The 23,807-nt window shown below is 37.1% G+C and overlaps 1 protein-coding gene across 1 annotated transcript in view; it reads left to right on the top strand.

Annotated features, from left to right (window-relative positions):
• Positions 1-20,089, top strand: part of LOC106873186 (uncharacterized) — a 32,078-nt gene extending 11,989 nt beyond the window's left edge. Inside the window, exons 6-13 of the mRNA XM_089348401.1 lie at positions 1,107-1,283; positions 1,676-1,875; positions 7,347-7,479; positions 10,182-10,242; positions 12,664-12,737; positions 17,172-17,267; positions 18,779-18,877; positions 19,987-20,089. Coding sequence (XP_089204527.1) covers positions 1,107-1,283; positions 1,676-1,875; positions 7,347-7,479; positions 10,182-10,242; positions 12,664-12,737; positions 17,172-17,267; positions 18,779-18,877; positions 19,987-20,089 — 943 coding nt within the window. The remainder of the gene's footprint in view (positions 1-1,106; positions 1,284-1,675; positions 1,876-7,346; positions 7,480-10,181; positions 10,243-12,663; positions 12,738-17,171; positions 17,268-18,778; positions 18,878-19,986) is intronic.
• The last annotated feature ends 3,718 nt before the right edge of the window (positions 20,090-23,807 follow it).

Genomic DNA, 23,807 nt, shown 5'->3' with positions numbered 1-23,807 from the left:
GATCTTGAATATTCTGCAGAGACACCTCTAGTAGAATGCATTTAACTGCTCAGTGATCTTGGAAGTCATTTTTTTCAGGTTTTTGCTGTTAGGAAGACAATACTCTCTTCTGTACTTTTTTGGGGTTTTTTTTAATATATTTTCCTTGTATCCAACCCATTTTAGTACAGAACATGATCATTAAATAATAATGCTGGTGGTGGGGTGGTACTGGTGGTCTGGTGGTGGTGGTGGTGGTGGTGGTGGTGATGATGATGATGATGATGATGATGATGATGATGGTGATGATGATTTTCTCTTAACTGTGAACCACAAAAAGTAGAGAAGAGGTAAGATCTCAACGAACTGCAACTTGGGTGGGTGACTAAGATCATTGCCCACCTTAACACTACCATCTAACCTTTAGGTGCTTGTAGCAGAGTCTAATCTGTGGCAAACATTCATAACAGATCTCCACACTAATGTTGACTCATAATTTAGGAATTAAAAAAATTTTTTTTTTTACCACTCTTCTCACTTCCAATTTCAGAAGTTCTACAAAATACGATCATGGGTATTATCCTTCCTCTTATGACTCGGTCTCAATTCTCATTTGCAACAATTTCACATTTCTCTTATCAATAAATCCTCATGTGTACAATAAACAGTATGAATCAAATAGACGACTCACATGTTTATGCTTAATACAGCAAATTGCTGTTGTGTTTTGTCACTGAAGAACAACTCATTTTATGATGAATGTGTGCTCATAACACTCAGTTCATTAGCACAAGGGACTCTGGGACAGTAAACAGGTTGTTCAAGGAAGTTACAAACAAAAACTTTTGTTGATTCATTAGTCTGGGTGCCTTTGATTGAAGACTCATAATGATGTTGAAATCCCAGGTGTTCTAGAGACCCTTGAGCTAATAAATCAAGTATGTTCATAACACTTGATTAATATATTCACATTCAAATTTGCCAGAGTGTATTACAAATAAATATGCAAGTCATCATTATTTTATTGATGTTCTTCAGAAATTGCATCAGATATATACTGTTATTTATCATTCTTTGATAAATTTGAGACTTTCTTATCTATGTACAAAATCACTTTATATTTTCAGTATTATGAAGAGAAAATTTGAGAAGATTATCAGACATTTGTTTATAACATCCAATGACAGTGCCAGTATACAGGATTACCTTAACAAAATTGATAACATTTTGAATAAAAGAGATATATCTATATTCCAGCCATCCACTGGAAGATTGGTCACGTGTTACCTGGATAAGAATGCAAAGTAAATATCGATTTTCTTTTTCTGTTTATTGTTGTTTAGACTAGACTGGATCAATGCTGACTGAACAAACCTTTGACCAAACACATTCCAGATTTGGCCATTCCATATTTCTGCTTTTTTTTTCCAGCAGTAAAGTGATGGATTGCATTTTTTTGCTTTGATACAAACGTATAATTGGTATTTATTATTATCTCTTGTGATAATGATAACCAAAAAGTAGAGTTCTAACTCAGACAGTGGTAATTATATACCTTACTGTATATACAAGATATATATATATATATATATATATATATATATATATATATATATATACATACATACATACACACACACACATACATAGTATATAATATAACTTATTTTATAATGTATATAATTTTTGTTCACAGAATTCCATATCTGAAAGACAAAATTGCGAAAGAATTCAACATTAGATCAGATGAACAAATGTTATTTTTCAATTTTATTGAAGTGACTTCTGACTCCACTGCTATTTCATATTTTACATCCAACAAAAAGAAAAAGCCTTTGCTTCTCATCGAAAAATGCCCCGTGTATATTGAACTAGACAATTCATCATATTTAAAGGGTAAGATTACGTTTTCCCCTTTCTGTTGATTGCATTTCACTGGGTGTACTTTTCATGTTTGTTTTTGAGGATCCACATATAGATCATGCGTTACTACATTTAAACAAGAATGAGTTTAGAGGAATAACTCGGAATGGCCTATGACATGTATTTGAACAATATAGACAAATACATCATCATCGTCTAACATCTGCTTTCCATGCTAGCATGGGTTGGACGATTTGACTGAGGACTGGTGAACCAGATGGCTACACCAAGCTCCAATCTGATTTGGTAGAATTTCTACAGCTGGATGCCCTTCCTAACGCCAACCACTCCGAGAGTGTAGTGGGTGCTTTTATGTGCCACCGGCACGAAGGCCAGTCAGGAGGTACTGGCAATGGTCACACTTGAAATGGTGTATTTTATGTGCCACCTGCACAGGGGCCAGTCCAGCGGTACTGGCAACGAACTCGCTCAAATGTCTTTTCACGTGCCAGGAAGGCGACATTGGTAATGGCCACACTCAAATGGTGCTATCTACATGCCACTGGCACGGAAGGCAGACAGCTGGTGCTCTGGCAACGATCACGCTCGGACGGTGCTCTTAGTAATTTACTGGTACAGGTGCCATCACGATTTTGCTTTCGCCAAATACCTTACTTCAAATATTCTTGATTTATTAACACTCTACCTCTAGAGGATGTACCAAATGGTTTTCAAAATATCAGCTCCACATGAGAAAGAGGGATAATCTCAACATTCAAGAATTCTCCAAAATCCAAAGTCCAAGAATGTCCTCTTATTTCAAGTTAATGAACTTGTTCTTTTATTTAATAGCTTGTCAGCTTTGGAGATTTTTTAAAATTCTTGATTTTATCTCCATTTCTCATGTGGATCGAGTCTGGATTGTAATTTGGTAATTCGGTCACATCTCTTTGAGGCAGAAATAATTTCAATTATTCAAGAATTTGTTGTATGGTATTTGATATACCTGTATTCATTGTCCATGTTGTTCATTTACATGCCCCAAGGCCTCTCTCAGATAGTTCTTTTAGCATTTTTGTTTAATTCATACAAATTACCTCAGTCCTGATTGTGTTCCACTCTTTTAGAATATACATATATAGTTCTTTGGCTGCTGGGTAAATGATTGGATACTAAGCCTATCCTTTACCTTAATAGCTTGTCAACTTTGGAGATTTTGATTGTCAACTTTGGAGATTTTGATTGTCTCTCCCCCAATAGAGTTTGTTTCTACTGTCATTCCTCTATAGGTAAAGAGAATTTCAATAAATTGAGAATTTATGTTGTATGCTATTTCATATACCTTACTTATTCCCTAGTTTACTAACCACAGAAAGGTGACAGATGAAGTTAACCTGCATATGACTTATTCTTAGAACAAAGATGGATGATTCTAGAAACTGAAGTTTACAGCAGGCACCAAAGAGATCAAAGCAACAACACCATCAATGAATAAAAATGACACTAAAAATACTCCAAGAACAAAACAGATACTACCAATTTTTCTTTTAATGTGCTGATGCCATATAAAAAGCACCCACGCCTGCTCGCATATAAAACTGGTGCCACATGAAAAGCAACTAGTACACTTGGTAAAGTGGCTGGCATTAGGAAAGGAATTCAGTTGTAGAAACCATACCAAAACAGACAGTTGGGGCCTGGCCAGCTCTTGTCAAACTGTCCTGCCCATGCCAGCATGGAAAACGGACATTAAATTATGATAATGATGATGGATCTTTTATGTAGGCCCAAGGGCTTAAATTTGTTCTTAGTGAACAGCCATTTCTATTGAATTAAGTATTTGACTTGGTTCTTTTTTTTGTTATCAACCCCAGAAAGATGAACTACAAAGATGACCTTGACGAGATTTGAATTTAAAACCAAAAAAACTGAAAGAAATTCTTCAAGGTATTCTTCAACACTAAATATTCTGCCAAACAGGCATGCCACACTCCTAAGAAAATTGAAGATGGTTTTATTTTTTCTGTTAAGTGTGTCAGTCAGAAAGTGCCATGGATCGCAGATTACCTGTGACAGGACATAAACATGTGGTAATAATTACTGTTATTATTACTACTCACAGTTATCTCCATAATCTCAACAGCCAGTCGAAAACGAGGCTTTGGAATGATATCTAAACATGGCTGACTCCTGTTCAGCAAGGTTCATGACTAAAACAACTAATGATGGCTACCAAACCCTTGTTCTTAGAAGAGTAAAGCTGTGCTTTCCAATGTGCAGTGATGAATTGTATAAAGTGCAGTGTAATGATTAGGACTTGTTGCAGTCTCTCCATTGTCTGGTCTATTTCTGTAAACCCATAAATGCTGGTTGTCAACCTCATCAGAGACAACCAAGGTGAACTCAGCGAGAGGACGACAGTTGTTGTTCTTCAGCAATTATTGTTATTAAAGATGTAGTGAAGGCACATGGCTCATTGGTTAGGGTATTTAGCTCTTGATTATAGCGTCATGAGTTTGATTCTCGATGGTGCATTGTGTCCTTAGGCAAGATAGTTTGTTTCACATTGTTCCAGTCCACTTTCAAAAGGCTAGCCTTGTCACACTGAATCTCGCGGAAAACTACATTAAGGATACACATGTCTCTGGAGTGCTCAGCCACTTGCACATTAATATCTAGAACAAACTGTTCCATTGATTGGATCAGCTGGACCTCTTGTCATCATAACCGATGGAGTGCCAGTATTGTTGAAGATGTGCATCCTAAGACATTTTTTTGTGTGTAAATGTTTTTTATATGTTTTATTTAAGTAAGAGAAATACGTTTTCATTCATAGAATATGCTTTTGTAGTAGTTGTTCTGAGGTATTGTCTATCTACCTTAGTGTTTTATTTCTGTTGTTGGGTCAAGAGTGAAGGCAGTGCTTATGAAACCCTTACTGGACCTCTGAACCTGGCAAGAAAGAGGAAAGAAAATCAAGTCATAAAACTGGCTTGAATACTTCCAACAGAGGGAACTCAGCTAAAGACAGCCAAGGTGCCAGGTTCCAGTGTTAAGCTGGGTAATGGGTTAAGTCTGTTTATTGGAGATGATTTTTTTTGTATTTTGAGGGAATTTGAAATTTGTTGTGGTAAGAAAAATATTTGGTCTTTTACTCATTTCAGTCTCTGGGTGGCATCCATGCTGGGGGTGGGGGTCTACCTTGAATCATTTTTGTCAAGCAAATTGATCCAAATACATTTTTTTTTTTTTCAAATTTGGTACTTATTCTATTCGTTTCTGTTTTGCAAACTGCTAAGTTACAGGACATAAACATGTGGTAGTAATTACTGTTATTATTACTACTCACAGTTATTTCCATCATCTCAAAAGCCAGTCAAAACAAGGCTTTGGAATGATATTTAAACATGGCTGACTCCTGTTCAGCAAGGTTCATGCCTAAAATAACTAACGATGGATACCATACCCTTGTTCTTAGAAGAGTAAAGCCTATTTATGGCCAATCATTTCCAGTCTTTTGTATTCGACATTCTCACCAGTTTGGTAACCAGAATTACTACATAACAAACCAATACCAGTTGTCAAGCAGTGGTATGGTGTGACAAACACATAGACACACACACACACACACACACACACACATAGCAGAGTTTCACACAGTTTCCCTCTGCCAATTTCACTCACAAAACATAATCGAAGATTCTTGCCCAAAGTGCTTCACAGCACCAGATGACTGCTTAGCGACCACCATCCACCAGACTTGTACACCTATTGTCTTGTCCTACAGACACAGCTGTATGGATAAAAAGCTTTCTGCTTCACCATGTGACCTTGGTTTCAACCTCAATGCTTAGCACCTTGGGCAAGTGTTTATGTAGCCACAGGCCAACTAAAGCCTTGTGAGTGGATTTGGTAGATGGAAACTGAAAGAAGCCAGTTATGTATATATATATCATCATCATCATCGTTTAACATCCGCTTTCCGTGCTGGCATGGGTTGGATAATTTGACTGAGGACTGGTGAAGCAGATGGCTGCACCAGGCTCCAATCTGATCTGGAAGAGTTTCTACAGCTGGATGCCCTTCCTAATGCCAACCACTCCGAGAATGTAGTGGGTGCTTTTACGTGCCACCTGCACAGGAGCCAGTCCAGTGGCACTGGCAACGACGTCACTTGAATATTTTTTCACGTGCCAGTAAGGTAACGCTGGTATGTATATATATATATATATATATATATATACATATACATGTGTGTGTATATATATATATATATATATATATATATATATATATATATACATATACATGTGTGTGTATATGTAACTCTATGTATCTGTTTGTGTGTTTGGATGCATGTGTGAGTTTGTGTTTGTATTTATATTTGTCTTCGTCTTCACTGCTTGACATCCGGTGTTTGTTCATTTGCATTCCTGTGCCTTAGCAGTTCATCAAAACAGACTGGAAGAGTAAGTATGACACTTGGACAAAAAGTAACGGGTTTCATTTAAGCAACTAAACCCTTCAAAATGGTGACCCAGCATGGTTGCAGTTCAATAACTGAAACCAATAAAAATTAAAAGGAACAAGAAGACAAAGTTCTTAGTAACCCAGTTATATTCAACATCATGATAATCACCATCATCATTTTAACATCCACTTTTCTCCACTTGCATGGATCAGATGGAATTCATTGAGGCAGATATTCTATGGCTGAATGCCCCTTCTTGTCTCCAGCCCCCACTTGTTTCCAGTTGAAATATTTCCTCTGAGTGAGCACAGGGTTACATAACCAAGCTGTTAATCCTGTTGAACCCCCCACCACCACCACCACCACCATGCAAAACAAATTGGTATGGTTGGCTGTAATGGATATATAATACTGTGCACTTCAATTAATACACACACACACACACACACACACCATGCACACAACTGACTTCTTTAGAAACAAGCAATATCACTCGTATGATGGCGTTGCTTGTTTACAAATATTGCATGATGTGAAAACAAAGAAACAGAAACTCAAAGCACATACATACACACACATGCACAACTACACACACACATACACTCACACACATTTATACACATGGCACTAAGAAGGACATCCAGTGGTAGAAATAAATCATGCCTTAACAGACAGCTGGAGTCTGGACAGCTCCTTGCTAGCCAGCTCCATGTCAAACTGTCCAACCCATGCCAGCGCTTGGAAGCAGACATTAAATGATGATGATAATGATGATGATGATGATGATGATATAACTGTTTACTCTGAAGAGTGCAGGGTTACATCATTGGGCTGTAGTTATTAGCCAATAGTTATTAGATCTTACAGAATATAACAGTCAACTGATTACATACCTTTTGCAGTGATATTCTGTAAAGTATTACAAAAGGGAAAAAAGAAAAATTGCTAGGTTACTATTGAAGAGATACAGATTTTTTTCTCTCAATTATAGTTGAAATCTTTAGTTAAAATCTTATATATTTTACACTGGCAGAAATTGTACCAAGCAGTAGCACAATACTTTCTTATGCAAAAGACGTATGTTCTATTCTACACAGAATTAAGAAAGAGTTTAAATGCAATGTCAGAACCTATGATCACATCTATCATGCAGTTTGTATACTGAAGTAAGTTTGTTTTATGATTGCTTATTGGATAACTCTTCCCTTCCTTTCCTTCATGTTTTTCCCTCCTTTGAAGAAACCATGTTGAGGAGCTGAAAACTCATAAATAACACATCTTTCCTTTATAATATGATAGCTTGTTTTCTTAACTGTATTTTCCCCTCTAATTTCAAACTATAATCAGTTGGACAATTTTGTAAACTCATACATTTAGAACAATTATTAATATCAGAAACAAGGATTAAGTAGTAGGCCTGTTGTTGCTATGGAAGCCTATTCATGCAAAAGAATCTAAAGGAAGGCCTCACTTTGATCAAAACACAAAGATATAGTTGAGAAATTTGCCTGCAGCTATGGAACATCGTACAAACTGCAAGTCAACTGTAAGGAGCATTTGAGTTGTCTTGAGGAAGAGGAAAGAAGATTAATGATACTTTTATTCATAATAATAATTTCCAAAATTGGTACAAGGCCTGAAATTTGAGAGGAGGTGTGTTACATAATAATCTTAAGCCCTGTATTTTACTGGTATTTTATTTTATTGATCTTGAAAAGAAGAAAGGCAAAGATCACTTTAGTCGGATTTGACCCCAGCAAGTAAACAACCTGAACAAATATCAGAAGGCTTTTTGTCTCACACTCTAATGGTTGTGCTGTAGGCGTGTGTGAACACTGGTGACATCATTAATGTGATAAAGTTTATTTACAGGGTGACTCTGAGCACATCAGCCATCCCTACAACTAGAAATACTCTGCATCATGCATTTTTTGTTAAGGATATCAACTTTTCCAAATATTTCATGGTTGACACAGGAGCCAGTGTCAGTATTTGGCCTTTATGGTTTACTTCTTCTAAACCCCAACTGTCTGACGTGTCTTTATATGCAGTTAACCATTCTACTATCCGCACCTATGGACAGGTCTCTCTAACTTTGGATTTGTCTCTTCGTAGAGATTTCAGATGGATTTTCATTGTAGCAGATCTACTGTATCCAATACCGGGAGTGGATTTCCTGCACCACTATTCCTTGTTGGTGGATATGAAATCTGCAATTCATAAGGACACTTCTACATGGACCCATGTGTTCATCTGCAATGATGCGGTGACGCGTCCTCTCACAGCTCCATACTCTGGACCTTACTGGATTCTTAATCGCACAGACAAAGTGTTTATAGTAGACCTTAATGGAAAAAAAATACAACTATATCTGGGAATAGACTCAAGAAGGCATATACTGACGCTCATACACCTGAGCTTTACCCCTCCCCACATTTACAATACCTTCGCAAACACCTTCCACACCACCTTCCAAACCTTACGTCACGTGTGCAGGTCGTACCACATGTTGGCCAAGCAAACTTTCTAAATCTCTTTATATTTGTTCCTGTAGGTACAACAATTCATGTACAAATCGCAAATTTTAACTGTTTTGTTGCATTTTTGTATTTGCTCTGTTGTATAACATGTTCTTTACATTTAATTTTATAAATATTGTGTTTGCATGCATTGCTTCTGCTTTGCCAGCTTCTGTAATCACTTTTTCCCATGATTTTGGTTTAACTCTTTCTTAGCCTACATTAACTCCTTCGCATATTGACCTTTCTTACTACCTACGGTTTGGGGGAGGGTCATTTAGGTGTGTGAACACCAGTGACATCATTAATGTGATAAGTTTTATCTACTTTGAGTTGGTAGCTAGGCGGCACTGAAACGCATAGCTATAAAGACAGTCATCTCCATGTTCAAACCAGTTGCATTTTTGCTCTATATGGATACACATGTCGACTCATGCAGAACATTTCTTTTATGACTGATCTACTTTTGCAAGTCCAGCATGGCAGCTGAAACTAGCTAAACTAATTTCTTTGGGACTTGAAACTCTCTCTTGTTCTCACATTACGTACCAGTGGCAGACAATACAAGCAGTCATTAGATAAGTACTTTCCTTTGACTTATTCTAGTGTCAATTTGTTATGTTGACTTTAAGTCTGGCAACACACACTCAACAAATTCTTAAGTGAATTGCAACCAGCATTCAACTGTTCTTAGTATTAACACGTTTCTTTGAATTGAGTTTCCACTTGTAAGAATACGTTTGAAGTGGACTTCCATTTGTATGTGTACATTTTCACTGTGTTACAATAAATCTTTTGTTGAAGACACTGTGAACTCTCTGTATCATCATAGTTATTCATTACTAATGAATTAACCATATAACATATTTTAGTTGTCCCCCAAAAGGACGTGCTAAATTGCCAATGTGCAACCATTTTATTGGGAAAAACACTTCATCAAGATACAAACACACATACACACGAATGTGTATTGGAAAAGAAACCATTAAAGTGGTACTGCTTCACCAGTAATTAACCAAGATAGTTGCAATTTGTTGTAGTTGCAATTTGTTGTAGTTGTTAAGCTTCGCATCTACCCAGGTATAACAGGTATATATTAAGAGATGCTCCAGCTATGACCATGACATATCATTATATGTGTATGATTACATAATCCATACCTTTTCTTTCTTAAGACAGTAGGGCATGATTTAAGTTAGTTTTGCCTGCTACTTCTAGCATCTACTTGCGGCTTCCTCATGTGCTTTCATAGAATTTATAATGTTTTGTAATTTCCATAAATTCTCACTTACCTCAAACAACAATATGTTATTTGAAGCTTGATCTTTTCAGTTTTGTTTCTTTTACAGCTCATTAACATTATCAGAAATGCTGACCTGTGAAGAACTAATAAAGAACTTTGAACTTTCAGTAAGTTTATCTGTGTACACGTGTACACATTTGTATGTATATATATTTTATGCGTATATATAACTCTCTGTCTCACTCTGTGTGTGTGAGTGTGAGTGTGAGTACCAGTGCAAGGTATGGACACACAAGAAGTGCAGTAGAATCACGGGAAGATTAATAGAGATAGCAATGTTTGTATGTGGAAGATGTATTGGAGCAACAAATACTACAGACACACAGGAAATGGATTCTTTCAAATGCCATCGAGGCTCCCTAGAGGTAGTTGATAATGTCAGTTACCTGGGTGACCAAATTAGCAGTGGTAGATGTTCTGAAGTATCATTATTAGAATAAGAATAGGCTGGAGAAAGTTCAGAGAGCTATTAACTCTGTTGGTCATAAGATGTCTTTCTCTCAGAGACAAAGCAGATTGTATGATACTTTTGTACTGCGCTGATTTGGTCATGTGATGTGTACAGATGAGAACAGCTGAATAAAGAAGTGTTGGTCACTTAAAATAGATGGAACTTGTTGAAGAGAGATGCCTAGGAAGACATGGGATAAAGTAGTGAAAGCGAACCTCAAAATGCTGATACAATCAAAACCTGTTTGACAATTACCATGAATAAACCAAGCAGAAAGTCTGAATATTCAAATTCTTCATTTTCCTTAATATTAATATATATATATTATATATCTACATATATCTGCTACTAAATTAAAATTACCTTCTACATATTCAGTTAAAATAGCCAAGACATTAATAGGTAAATTACAACAATATTTATTCAGAGATACCATATCTTATATATCTTATGGACATGCTGTGTTTAACCCTGTTATGCCAAGTTCCTGTGGAGGCGCAATGGCCCAGTGGTTAGGGCAGCGGACTCGCAGTCATAGGATCGCAGTTTCGATTCCCAGACCCGGTGTTGTGAGTGTTTATTGAGCGAAAACACCTAAAGCTTCACGAGGCTCCGGCAGGGGATGGTGGCAAACCCTGCTTTACTCTTCCACCACAACTTTCTCTCACTCTAACTTCCTGTTTCTGTTGTGCCTATAATTCAAAGGGTCAGCCTTGTCATACTGTGTCATGCTGAATATCCCCAAGAACTACGTTAAGGGCACACGTGTCTGTGGAGTGCTCAGCCACTTGCACGTTAATTTCACGAGCAGGCTGTTCCGTTGATCGGATCAACTGGAACCCTCAGCGTCGTAAGCGACGGAGTGCCAACAACAAGCCAAGTTCCTGCTACAGCAAGAAGAGCTTAAATGTCATCTCTGTTTGGCTTCTGCTAAAATGGTAATGAACAACGAATATAGGAAAAAAATTAGACAACTGATCACATTGCTGCTTTGTAGTCAAGTGTGTTTATGAATCATTGTTAATGGTGCCCCCCCCCCCCTAGCTGTTGCTTACTTTTGTTTTTACTCGAAAAACAAAGAATTTTTGCAATGAAATGTGCATGTTATGAACCCAGCATTTTGCTTTACAAATTAGCAATATCTTGACTCTTTGCATTGATATTTATTCTTTGGAAGAAGAGTTTACACTTACACCATCAATGAGAGTGAATCAGACAATGAAACTGGTGAAAGTGATGAAGAATGTAGTGATTTGGGTGAACTAATATGGTGGTTGAGAGATAGGCTTATTATAATTATTCTCCTGAATGTTATTTTGTGATTCTCTCAATTAGTTTGCCTGCAATCATTACTCTTGAGCTGTATATGCAACTATTTATTTTTTAGCTCAGGAGCCCAGGTGGAAGGTAAATTTATACTAAGAAGCCTTGGTCTGAGAGGGTTAAAATAGCATGTCCAAAAAAGATTTTGTTTCTGGATGAATATTGCAGTAACAAGCCTTCAGTCCCTCACATTACTAACTTTAACTCTCATTTTCTGTTTATCATTAGATAACTTCTTATTTCAAAACTGTCATATTTGTATGACAGTGAAAAAGTAAACTATAGGCGTAGGAGTGGCTGTGTGGTAAGTAGCTTGCTTACCAACCACATGGTTCTGGGTTTAGCCCCACTGCGTGGCATCTTGGGCAAGTGTCTTCTACTATAACCTCGGGCTGACCAAAGCCTTGTGAGTGGATTTGGTAGACGGAACCTGAAAGAAACCCGTCTTATATATGCATATATATATGTATGTGTGTATATGTTTGAGTGTCTGTTCCCCCCCCCCCTTAACATCACTTGACAACCGATGCTGGTATGTTTACGTCCCTGTAACTTAGCAGTTCGGCAAAATAGACTGATAGAATAAGTACAAGGCTTACAAAGAATAAGTCCTGTGGTCGATTAGCTCGGCTAAAGGCGATGCTCCAGCATGGCCACAGTCAAATGACTGAAACAAGCAAAAGAGTAATGATCATATATTGATTCCATTATACATTTATTTATCTTTGTTTTTGTTTTTTTTTTCTTTGTCAAGGAAATTGTAAAGGACAAGGCTCAGAATATCCATAATTGTGAAAGCCTTTCATTTGATACCAATCCTAATCAGTTGTAAGTACTGTCTTGGAGAATTATATTTTCATTAAATATTGATTAACATGAATTAATAACATATCACTGGCACAAGTAGCCTTGTTTGTCACTTATTCACTTGTAACTGATCTGGGAGAACACAATACATTCAACTGTGTATCATGTTATGCTTATCACAGATAGATCTGTGATAACATGAGTCGATGAGTCTGCTTGTGCTGTAAAAATATGCCCCACTGACTACCCACAATGCTTAGCTACCCAGACTGCACTGACTATTGCTTGTGATGATATGGCTGGGCTGTAGAGTTGATCATTTTTCATACAGATTTACAGACTCGTACACAGCAACTTGCCACCAGTAAACAGAAAAAAATATAAAGGTAGAAAGGATCGAAAAGGTGCATGTTTGTGGAAGCTTCACTGCTATGGGATGTGAGTTTGTGGTCAATGAATCCACTATTCATTCCATTTACAAAGAACATGGAGATGATTCATTATTCACTGATTCATTCATCACTGTTTTGTTTGTTTTTAATCCAAATGTCCCCCATAATAAACAATGATAGAGGTATGTTATTTTACCAGTGTACTTAATCACCTTTTTACTCTTTATCTTTTAGGGGTTCCTTCATAGCTGTTTTCATGGGATTAAATTAGTTGTGGTTAACTCCACCCTGACCACACTCCAGCCTAGCCCTGGCCATTCTCCAACCCCATCTTGGTTGCTCCCAACCTGTCTTCTATAATGTGAGTAACCACGTAGCTCCTTAATGACAAGAAATCTGTACTGTTCTGGACCCTTCTCTCACCCTCTAACCCCTCATTTTGTAGCATAAAATCACCTTCTTCTCTACTGTAATCCCACTCAGTCAAATACAATCTTAGTCTTACAAGCTTCATGGTAACCTCACAAATGCTGTTACCATGCAAAAAGCATCCAATGGCTGACATTAGAAAGGGCGTCCAACCATAGAAACCATACTAAAGCAAGACACTGGAGCACAGTGTAGTCTTCTGCTCAATCAAATCCTGTCAAACTGATGAATCTATATCAACATGGAACAGGGATATATATATATATATATATATATGTGTGTGTGTGTATGTGTGTGTGTGTATGTGTGTGTGTGTATAAGCATATATATATGTGTGTATGTGTGTGTGTGTATAAGCATATATATATATATATATATATATATATGCATATATATCTATATATTTGTATATATATGTATACTCTGCCAAATTTAGATTGGAGCCTGGTGTTGCCATCCGGTTTCACCAGTCCTCAGTCAAATCGTCCAACCCATGCTAGCATGGAAAGCGGACGTTAAACGATGATGATGATGATGATGATGATATATGTATATATGCATGTATATATATGTATATATATATATGCGAGTAAAAATAAATACAAAAAAGGTGTTTTTTTTTTTGTATGATTGTGTATAGAGGAATATATTATTTTGTTTAAAAGAGTTCCAACACTGTCTGTTTTTTATGTTTTATTTATATTCCTGCAGAACCAATGTGGGGGTATAGAATATGGAATATACAATATATAAAATAAAATAAAATAAAATAAAAATGGATGGCACCATGAAAGAAAGTATTGAATGTAGATGAAATATTGAGTGTTCAATATAAAGGATCAAATATATAAATATAAATATAAATATATAAAGGCGACTCGAGTTTCAGGGCTATTTCCCTTCGTCATGGCTGGTATGACAGACTTTAACAGACTATATATATATATATATATATATATATATATATATATATATATATATATATATATATATATATATATATATATATATATATCATCATCATCATCATCATCGTTTAACGTCCGCTTTCCATGCTAGCATGGGTTGGACGATTTGACTGAGGACTGGTGAAACCGGATGGCAACACCAGGCTCCAGTCCGATTTGGCAGAGTTTCTACAGCTGGATGCCCTTCCTAACGCCAACCACTCAGAGAGTGTAGTGGGTGCTTTTACGTGTCACCCGCACGAAAACGGCCACGCTCGAAATGGTGTCTTTTATGTGCCACCCGCACAAGCCAGTCCAGGGGTACTGGCAACGATCTCGCTCGAAAATCCTACAGGAGCCAGTCAGGCGGTACTGGCAACGGCCACGCTCAAAATGGTGCATCTCATGTGCCACCCGCACAAGAACCAGTCCAGGGGCACTGGCAACGATCTTACTTGGCTTGCCGGGTCTTCTCGCGCACAGCCCATTTCCAAAGGTCTCGGTCCGTAGTCATCGCCTCGGTGAGGCCCAATGTACGAAGGTCTTGCCTCACCACCTCAGCCCAGGTCTTCCTGGGCCTACCTCTTCCACGGGTTCCCTCAACTGTTAGGGTGTGGCACTTTTTCACGCAGCTATCCTCCTCCATTCTCACCACATGTCCATACCAGCGCAATCGTCTCTCTTGCACGCCACAACTGATGCTTCTAATGTTCAGCTTTTCTCTCAAGATACTTACACTCTGACGGGTATTCACATTGACATTACACATCCAACGGAGCATACTGGCTTCATTCCTTGCGAGCTTACGTATGTCCTCAGCAGTTACAGCCCATGTTTCACTGCCATGTAGCATGGTTGTTCGTACGCATGCGTCATACAGTCTGCCTTTTACTCTGAGTGAGAGTCCCTTTGTCGCCAGCAGGGGTAAGAGCTCTCTAAACTTTGCCCAGGCTATTCTTATTCTAGCAGCTACACTTTCAGCGCACCCACCCCCACTACTAACTTGGTCGCCCAGATAGCGGAAGCTATCGACTACCTCTAGTTTTTCACCCTGGAATGAGATAGAAGTTGTTTCCTGTTTGTTTGCAGTCTTTATTGCACCTGAACATCTGCCACAAACAAAAACTAACTTGCTAGTTAACCTGCCTTTGATGTTGCTGCACCTCTTATGTGTCCATAGCTTGCACCGGGTACATGTTTATATATATGTATATATATTTATGTGTGTCTGTGTTTGTCCCTCCACCAGCACTTGACAACTGATGTTGGTGTGTTTATGTCCCCAAAACTTAGCGGTTTGGCAAAAGAGACCAATAGAATAAGTTCTAGGCTTACAAAGAATAAGTCCTGGGGTCGATCTGTTCGACTAAAGGCGGTGCTCCAGAATGGCCGCAGTCAAATGATTGAAATGTGTAAAAGAGTAAAAGAAAAATTGGTTATATCATCAAATCAACAATTCGTTGTTTCAATACATTTTATTGCAAATTTACATTGAAACCAAAAGTGAATTGTTTGTAATGTGAAGAAAGTGTTCTATAAAAACTGGAAAAACCTATAAGTGCAACATTGTAAGTAGAAATGGAAGCATAAAATCAAGATAATAATTACATTATAGGAGATTAAATGTAATACAGATCCTGTATTTTGACATCCTCTTAATATGGAAAAATAATTTTTAATAGAAATTACCAGACTTAGATGTTAGCAATTGTGGAATGTACAAAAATCGTGGCACTCCATCAGTTATGACAACGAGAGTTCCAGTTTGATCCGATCAATGGAACAGCCTGCTCGTGAAATTAACGTACAAGTGGTTGAGCACTCCAATGACACATGTACCCTTAACATAGTTCTCGGGGCAGTTCAGCATGATACGGAGTATGACAAAGCTGGCCCTTTGAAATACAGGTACAACAGAAACAGGAAGAAAGAGTGAGAGAAAGTTGTGGTGAAAGAGTACAGCAGGGTTTGCCACCACCCACTGCTGGAGTCTCATGGTGCTTTAGGTGTTTTCGCTCAATAAACACTCACAACACCTGGTCCAGGAATCGAAACTGCAATCCTACGACCATGAGTCTGCTGCCCTAACCATTGGGCCATTGCGCCTCCACATACAAAAATAATACGTGCGTGTAATTAAATAAAAATAAATGCTAATCTTTATGAATAGAGTGTTTGATAAGAATATATAAATTATACATTACTTATAAAACTAAATATATGTAATTGATATTAATGGCTTAATGAAAGCATTTTAGCTCTGATGTAAAAACAATGTTGTGTAATGTTTCAATGATGAAACCTAACGCTTTGAAGAATATTAGTCAAAACTGAAAGAAACCTCTTGTGTATATTTATGTATGTATGTGTGTATGCATGTGTTTGTGTGTCTTTCTGTCTGTCCTACATCACTGCTTGACAACTGATATTGGTGTGTTTACATCCCTATCACTTAGCAGTTTGGCAAAAGAGACTGATAGAATAACTAGTAGGCTTTAAAAAAAAGAAAGAAATTATAAGTACTGGGGTTAATTCATTTGACTAAAAATTCATCAAGGTGGTGCCCCAGCATGGCCACAGTCTAATGGCTAAAACAAGTAACAGCTAAAAAGTAAAAGAAATGCTTAAAACCTTCATTATATTGGTATATATAATAATTGAATTTTCCCTGTTGGTGATTTTTGCAGATACAAAAGCACTAAAGCTCAGTATAAAGATGTGAAAGATCTTATAGATAAACTGAAATCAAATGAGTTTGACAGTAAAACTCTGAATCAAAAGAGGTATGTTTATCATTTAATTTTTGCCATAACTTCTCATTCATTTTGTCCCCTATTTCTGTTTATGTGTAGGTGTGTGTGTTAGTGTGTCCAAATATTTGCTATTCCCACTGAGATCAGCACTTCCAGTCTGCTTCACCTGGATTTCATTCCGCAGCTCCCTTGCTCACACCATATATATATATATGTATGTATGTATGTATGTATGTATGTATGTATGTATGTATATATATACATATATATATACATATATATATACATATATATATAAATATATATACATATATATATATATATATATATATACATATATATATATATATATATATATATATATATATATATATATATATATATATATATATAGGCGCAGGAGTGGCTGTGTGGTAAGTAGCTTGCTTACCAACCACATGGTTCGGGGTTCAGTCCCACTGCGTGGCACCTTGGGTAAGTGTCTATAGCCTCGGGCCGACCAAAGCATCGTGAGTGGATTTGGTAGAGGGAAACTGAAAGAAGTCCGTCGTATATATGTATATATATATATATATATATATATATATATATATATATGTATGTGTGTTTGTGTGTCTGTGTTTGTCCCCCTACCATCGCTTGACAATCAATGGTGGTGTGTTTACGTCCCCGTAACTTAGCGGTTTGGCCAAAGAGACCGATAGAATAAGTACTAGGCTTCCAAAGAATAAGTCCTGGGGTCGATTTGCTCGACTAAAGATGGTGCTCCAGCATGGCTGCAGTCAAATGACTGAAACAAGTAAAAGAGTAAAGAGTATATATATATATGAGTGGACAAACAGAAGAAGGACACTCAACACATTTATTAGGAGTTACATGTATGGATCAAAACAGCTTGATTCATATTCCATGGTACTTAAAGTCTCAAAGCTTGTGGAGCTTATCGTCAGGAATTCAAATTTTCACTGCCTGACGATAAGCCCCACAAGCTTTAATATCTTAAGTACCATGGAATTTGAATCAAACTGTTTTGATTGAGTGATTGATTGATTGATTAAAGTAATAGATAGATAGACAGACAGATAGATGAGAGAGTGTTCTTAACTATCCACAGAATATGAGAACAAGCTGTTTTAATTTCCAGTTTTTTTCTTATTCCCTAAGGGTTAGGAAGAGTACCTGGCTGTGAAACAATGCCTCAGAAATATATAAGGGATTGCTGAAAAGTTCCTGATTTTGGATAAAAGAAAATACAGGAGAATCAGTTAATTATAATTTTATTCAATATATTCCCCTCTCAGATTCACACACTTATTGCAGTGGTCCTTCAGTTTTTCTAAGCCCTGTAAAAGAATTCAGAAAGTTGGGCCTCCAACCAGGCCTTTTGCGATACCCTTAAAGCCAGGAACTTTTCAGCACTCTTCGTATATATATATATATATAAATATATATACTCATCTAACTTTTGATAACATGTAAAAACAGATGTAAATAAATGAAGAAATGGAAATGAAATTTAATTTTTGGTCTTAATTTTTCAGAAGCACTTTGGAAACCATGTATAAAAATGCTTTACTTCATTTTGAAAAAAGTTACAAAGACAAAGTAAAGACAATTGAGAGGTTCAGACAATGGAAAAAGTTGGTATACTATTTACGACATAAATTTATATTTGTTTTATTGTATATTGAAATACAGGGTGTCCACAAAGTCTGGGTACATGAAGATTAACACATACTTTAAGAAATTATTATGTCTTATATTTAAATGTTTATGTTATGATCTTATTTACTCCATGTACCCACATGGAGATTAACACATACTTTAAGAAATTTTATTTCTTATATTTAAATGTTTATGTTATGATTTTATTTATTCCATGTACCCACATGGGGGTTAACACATACTTTAAGAAATTATTATTTCTTATATTTAATTGTTTATGTTATGATTTTATTTACTCCATTTGCCCAGACCTTGTGGACACCTTGTAGAATCTTTCTCGAGTATCTTTGGTAGAGCACATCTAGCTTTGTTGATTTTCATGGTGCTCTTCTATATCTCACTGTTGACAGAGCTATGTTATTATAGAGTCAGATCTTTGTGTGTAGGCCAGCAGTGTTGTAGAACCATGTAACTAATGAAGATATTCTAAGGACGTTCAGCATATGACCGCTTAGAAACATCATCACAGAATGAAGATTAAAATAAGCAGGTTACATACTCTGGTTACCAGAACAATGCCATTCTAAAACAGTTTTTTTTATGGAAATCACAAGAGAGAGAGGTGGGGAACTGAAAATTATATGGTGCAGAACATTCATAACCAAGAGAGTGAGGCCAATATCACATGGCCAGATGTAGTAAAATGTGCAGCTAACAGAAACTAATAGCTTCAACTTGCTGCCCATTGTGCTCAATAGCACAAAAGGAACCAAAACTGAACTGAATATAATACAGAAAAGAAGCAAAAGTTTTAAGGCTTTGTTTGATGTGGTGGATTAATTTTATAGTTCACAAGAATGAAAGGCAAAGTCAATCTTGGGTGGAATTTAAGCTCAGAGCAAAGTCAGATGAAATGCCACTGAGTCTTTTTTTGTCTGGCATGTTAATGAATCTGTCAGCTCACCACCTTAATAATAATGATAATAATAATAATAATAGATTGAATTAAATCTCTGAAATTCTACAGTAATAAAACTACTGGGTCTTCACTACTAATCTATTACAATTTTTTTATCTGTTTCAGAGATACACTGAATAATCTGAAAAGTATTCGTGAGTTTAAAGGGTTCATATTCAAACAAATGAAGGTAACTTTAAAAATTAATTACCAAATTTCATTATTATAATACAGCAATGCCTGGTTGTTGTCTTTGTTCTGTTCCAATATTTATTTTCACATTTGTCTGTTTATGTGCATGGACACATTAGTACTTCGATATCTGGCAGCTGATTCAGTAGACACCCATAAGATTATCCGTAATTGTTCCAACAAAATTCTTGGGCACCTTTTTGAATTCCAAATTTCTAACACCCATGGACATGCTTACAAAATCAAAAAACAATACATCCGTGATTTCGGAATCAATTTTTCATATTCAGAATTGCAGAAGCATGGCATAAACTACTTGCATCAATTGTTAGCTGTCAGAACACTACATTCTTCAAAACTTCCATCATCATCATCATCGTTTAATGTCCTCCTTCCATGCTAGCATGGTTGGACGATTTGACTGAGGACAGGCTCCAATCTGATCTGGCAGAGTTTCTACAGCTGGATGCCCTTCCTAACGCCAACCACTCCGAAAGTGTAGTGGGTGCTTTTACATGCCACCAGCACGAGAGCCAGTCTGGCGGTACTGGCAACGGCCATGCTCAAATGGTGTTTTTTACATGCCACCTGCACAGGAGTCAGTCCAGCAGCACTGGCAATGACCTCGCTCAAATGTTTTGCTCACATGTCACTGGCACAAGTGCCAGTAAAGCGACGCTGGTAACGACCATGCTCAAATGGTGCTTTTTACGTGCCCACCCCACTTTTTTTTTTTTTTCTTAAAAGGCAGTGCCCCAGCATGGCCACAGCTCGTGAGCTGAAACTAGATAAAATAAAATAGAAACTCATTTCCTGCGCATTATTCTATGTAGTTTTGGCTACTTTTTCTGATGAGTTGTAGTGCACTTGAGCACTGAATACAATATGGTCATTATTATTGTCTTCTGAGAAAAGATAACATTCAGTGCTAATTAGTAGACAAGAATATATGCCATACTACAAGAAAAATAGAGTTATAAACTTCGCGGCCATGCTGGGGCTTTTACCCTGAAGAACTTTTAGTTGAATCGATCTTAGTACTTATTATTTTTTAAAGATGGATACTGGTTTTATCAGTGTCTTTTGCCAAATGACTCAAATTACATGTGTACACACACGATGGGCTTCTTTCAGTTTCCATCTACCAAATGCGAGATGCTTGCAGTGCCAAGTTTTCCAAAGCAGTCACCATATAAGTATTAACTAGGCTTGACTTTACTTAACTTCAGTGATCAGACGAGAACCTTCAATATATGGCTGTAAACCATTTAATGACATCCTTTGAAAACCTGGTGACTTTTATATCTTATAGTCAAGGGTAGGGCAGTACCCATAACCCTTTAGAGAGCTGCCAATGATGGTGGGAGAGCAGTAATTTGTCTACAAGCCATAGGACAGGCCCAAATGTTAGCATCAAGAGAGGATTCCACTAAGGGCTTCCAAGGTGAAGATATTGGTGTGAAACTGAGAGAAATTCAATCTGTCATTTAAGTAGGTGACCTTAGGATTTGAACATTTCAAAAGCTTGTGTAAATAGTGGTTTCATAGTTTGGCACAAGTCCAGCAATTAAAGGCATTGACCCCTGTGCTCAACTGGTACTTATTTTATTGACCCTGAAAGGATGAAAAGCAAGGTCAACCTCAACAGAATTTGAACTCAGAATGTAAAGACAGATGAAATGCCATTTAGCATTGTACCCCGGTATGCTAACCATCCTGCCAGTTGGCTGCCTAAGCAGGAGTAAATGCTGCTGCAAGGAATCCAGTCCAACGTTCTTACATTTTTGCCAATACATCCCCCAGTTGTCTGCGTGGTTAAGAACATGGCTTCAGGTTCAGTCTTACTCGGGGCTGTCGCTAAGCCCCTGCAACTCCTGCAGTCGCATAGATGAGTCATCTATTTACTTTGGTTAAGATGTTGAACAAGAACTAAACAGTCTATATTAACTGAAAATTGCAAGAAATAAAATAATACATTCTACCTGTAAAAGTTCTTGTAAAAATATTACATTGTACCACAAAAGTGTACCAGACTTTGTGGATTGTCTATGATATCTGTTGAACACGAACTTAGTTCTCTTGCTTAGATCTTATTGCTTATTCTCTTGATTATTCTGAACTGATCAATGATTTTGTGAAGTGAAAAGTGTGCTGTGTTTGTCTTTGAAAGTTTCCTGGATTATAAAAATGCCCTTTTATTCATATCTGGAAGTTTTACTAAGTGAAATTTGTAATAGAACTAATTAAGTTTAACTTGTTGTACTTTTAAAGATGTTCTTTAGGATAATGTGAAATATTGAACTTCAGATGGAATAAAGTAAAATATAGCTATGAATATAAGGCGCATAGCTTATGAATTTTGATTGAAGGGATGGGGCCTTGAAACCAAAAGTTGCAGGGGGCCTCTAAAATCAGGCGATGGATCTGGTCCTACTGTGCACCACATCAGGTGTCTTCTACAATAGTTCCAGACTTACTAATGCCTTCTAAGTGGATTTGTGAGACAGAAAGTAGGTAGAACCAGTCATTATGTGTGCGTGGTGGTGGTGGGGCTCCATTACTTGAAAAGAGGTATTGTTTGTCCTGATGACTTTGTGGTTTGACCATAAAAAAAAAGACCAACTGAATAAGTACCGGGGATTGATTCAATGGACTTAACCGTCAAGACGGTGCTCCAGATGGGTCGCAGTACAATCATTGAAACAAATAAAAGAGTAAATTTATTGTTTATTTCATATTATGAAGTCGGAAATGTTGATGGAAAATTAAACAATGATATTGCGTTTACGGTAAGCAAGGGAGACAACTGTGAAGAGACACGTTCAGCTATAGCTTCTGCGTAATCCTTCCAATGGATAGAAGTGGATAACTATCGTTTATCTGTTACTTGTTTCAGTCATTTGACTGTGGCCATGCTGTAGCATTGCTTTGAAGGGTTTTAGCAGGACAAACTGACCCCAGTGATTATTTCTTATCTGGTTCTCATTTGTCGCTTTTGCTAAATTGCTACGTAAAGGGACATAAGCAAACCAACAATGGTTGTCAAGCAGTTGTTATGGTTGTTGGGAGGGGGGGTCAAACACATATACACACACATGAAAAACTTTTTTGAGTTTCCAGCAACTAAATCCACTGAAGGTTTTGGTTGTCTCCAAATGACAGTAAAGAAACTTGTCTAAGGTGCTACATAGTAGGACTGAAACCAAACCCATACATTTAGAAGCAAACTTCTTAACCACACAGCTATGCCTACACTTCAGTTCTTTTCCCTACATAATCAACCTCATATCTCATCAAAAATAATAAACAATAAGATGTTTATCTGTCCTTCCTATGAAGGACATGTTGCTAAATTTTCTCAGTCAGACCCTGCTTACCATGTTCTTTTCACTGAGGATCCAGCTGGCTCATTTTGGTTGACCACTTACCACAAGGTCGTAGCAGATGAGGAGGTATCATGTGGAGAGGGAAAATAATTGGAACTCTACACAAGTCACCCAGGAGCATACCAACAAATGGTGAAAGCAAGTATGGGCTGCAACAGTGCATGGTCCCTCACCTGAACTGACCAAATCTGTGAAGATTTATGATAAAAGTAAAATAATATATATATATATATATATATATATACACAGCACACCCACCCACCACAACAAAACTGAGATCCCAAATCTGAGGTGCCCATGTAAAAAGCACTGGTACTGGTGCAACTTAAGAAGCACCCAATACACTCTGTGGAGTGATTGGTATTAGGA

Source organism: Octopus bimaculoides, chromosome 3 (genome assembly GCF_046866305.1).
Source record: "Octopus bimaculoides isolate indiv1 chromosome 3, ASM4686630v1, whole genome shotgun sequence".
Lineage (NCBI taxonomy): Eukaryota > Metazoa > Mollusca > Cephalopoda > Octopoda > Octopodidae > Octopus > Octopus bimaculoides.
The sequence above is the reverse complement of the archived record's forward strand: the minus strand, read 5'-3'. Positions and strand labels throughout refer to the sequence as shown.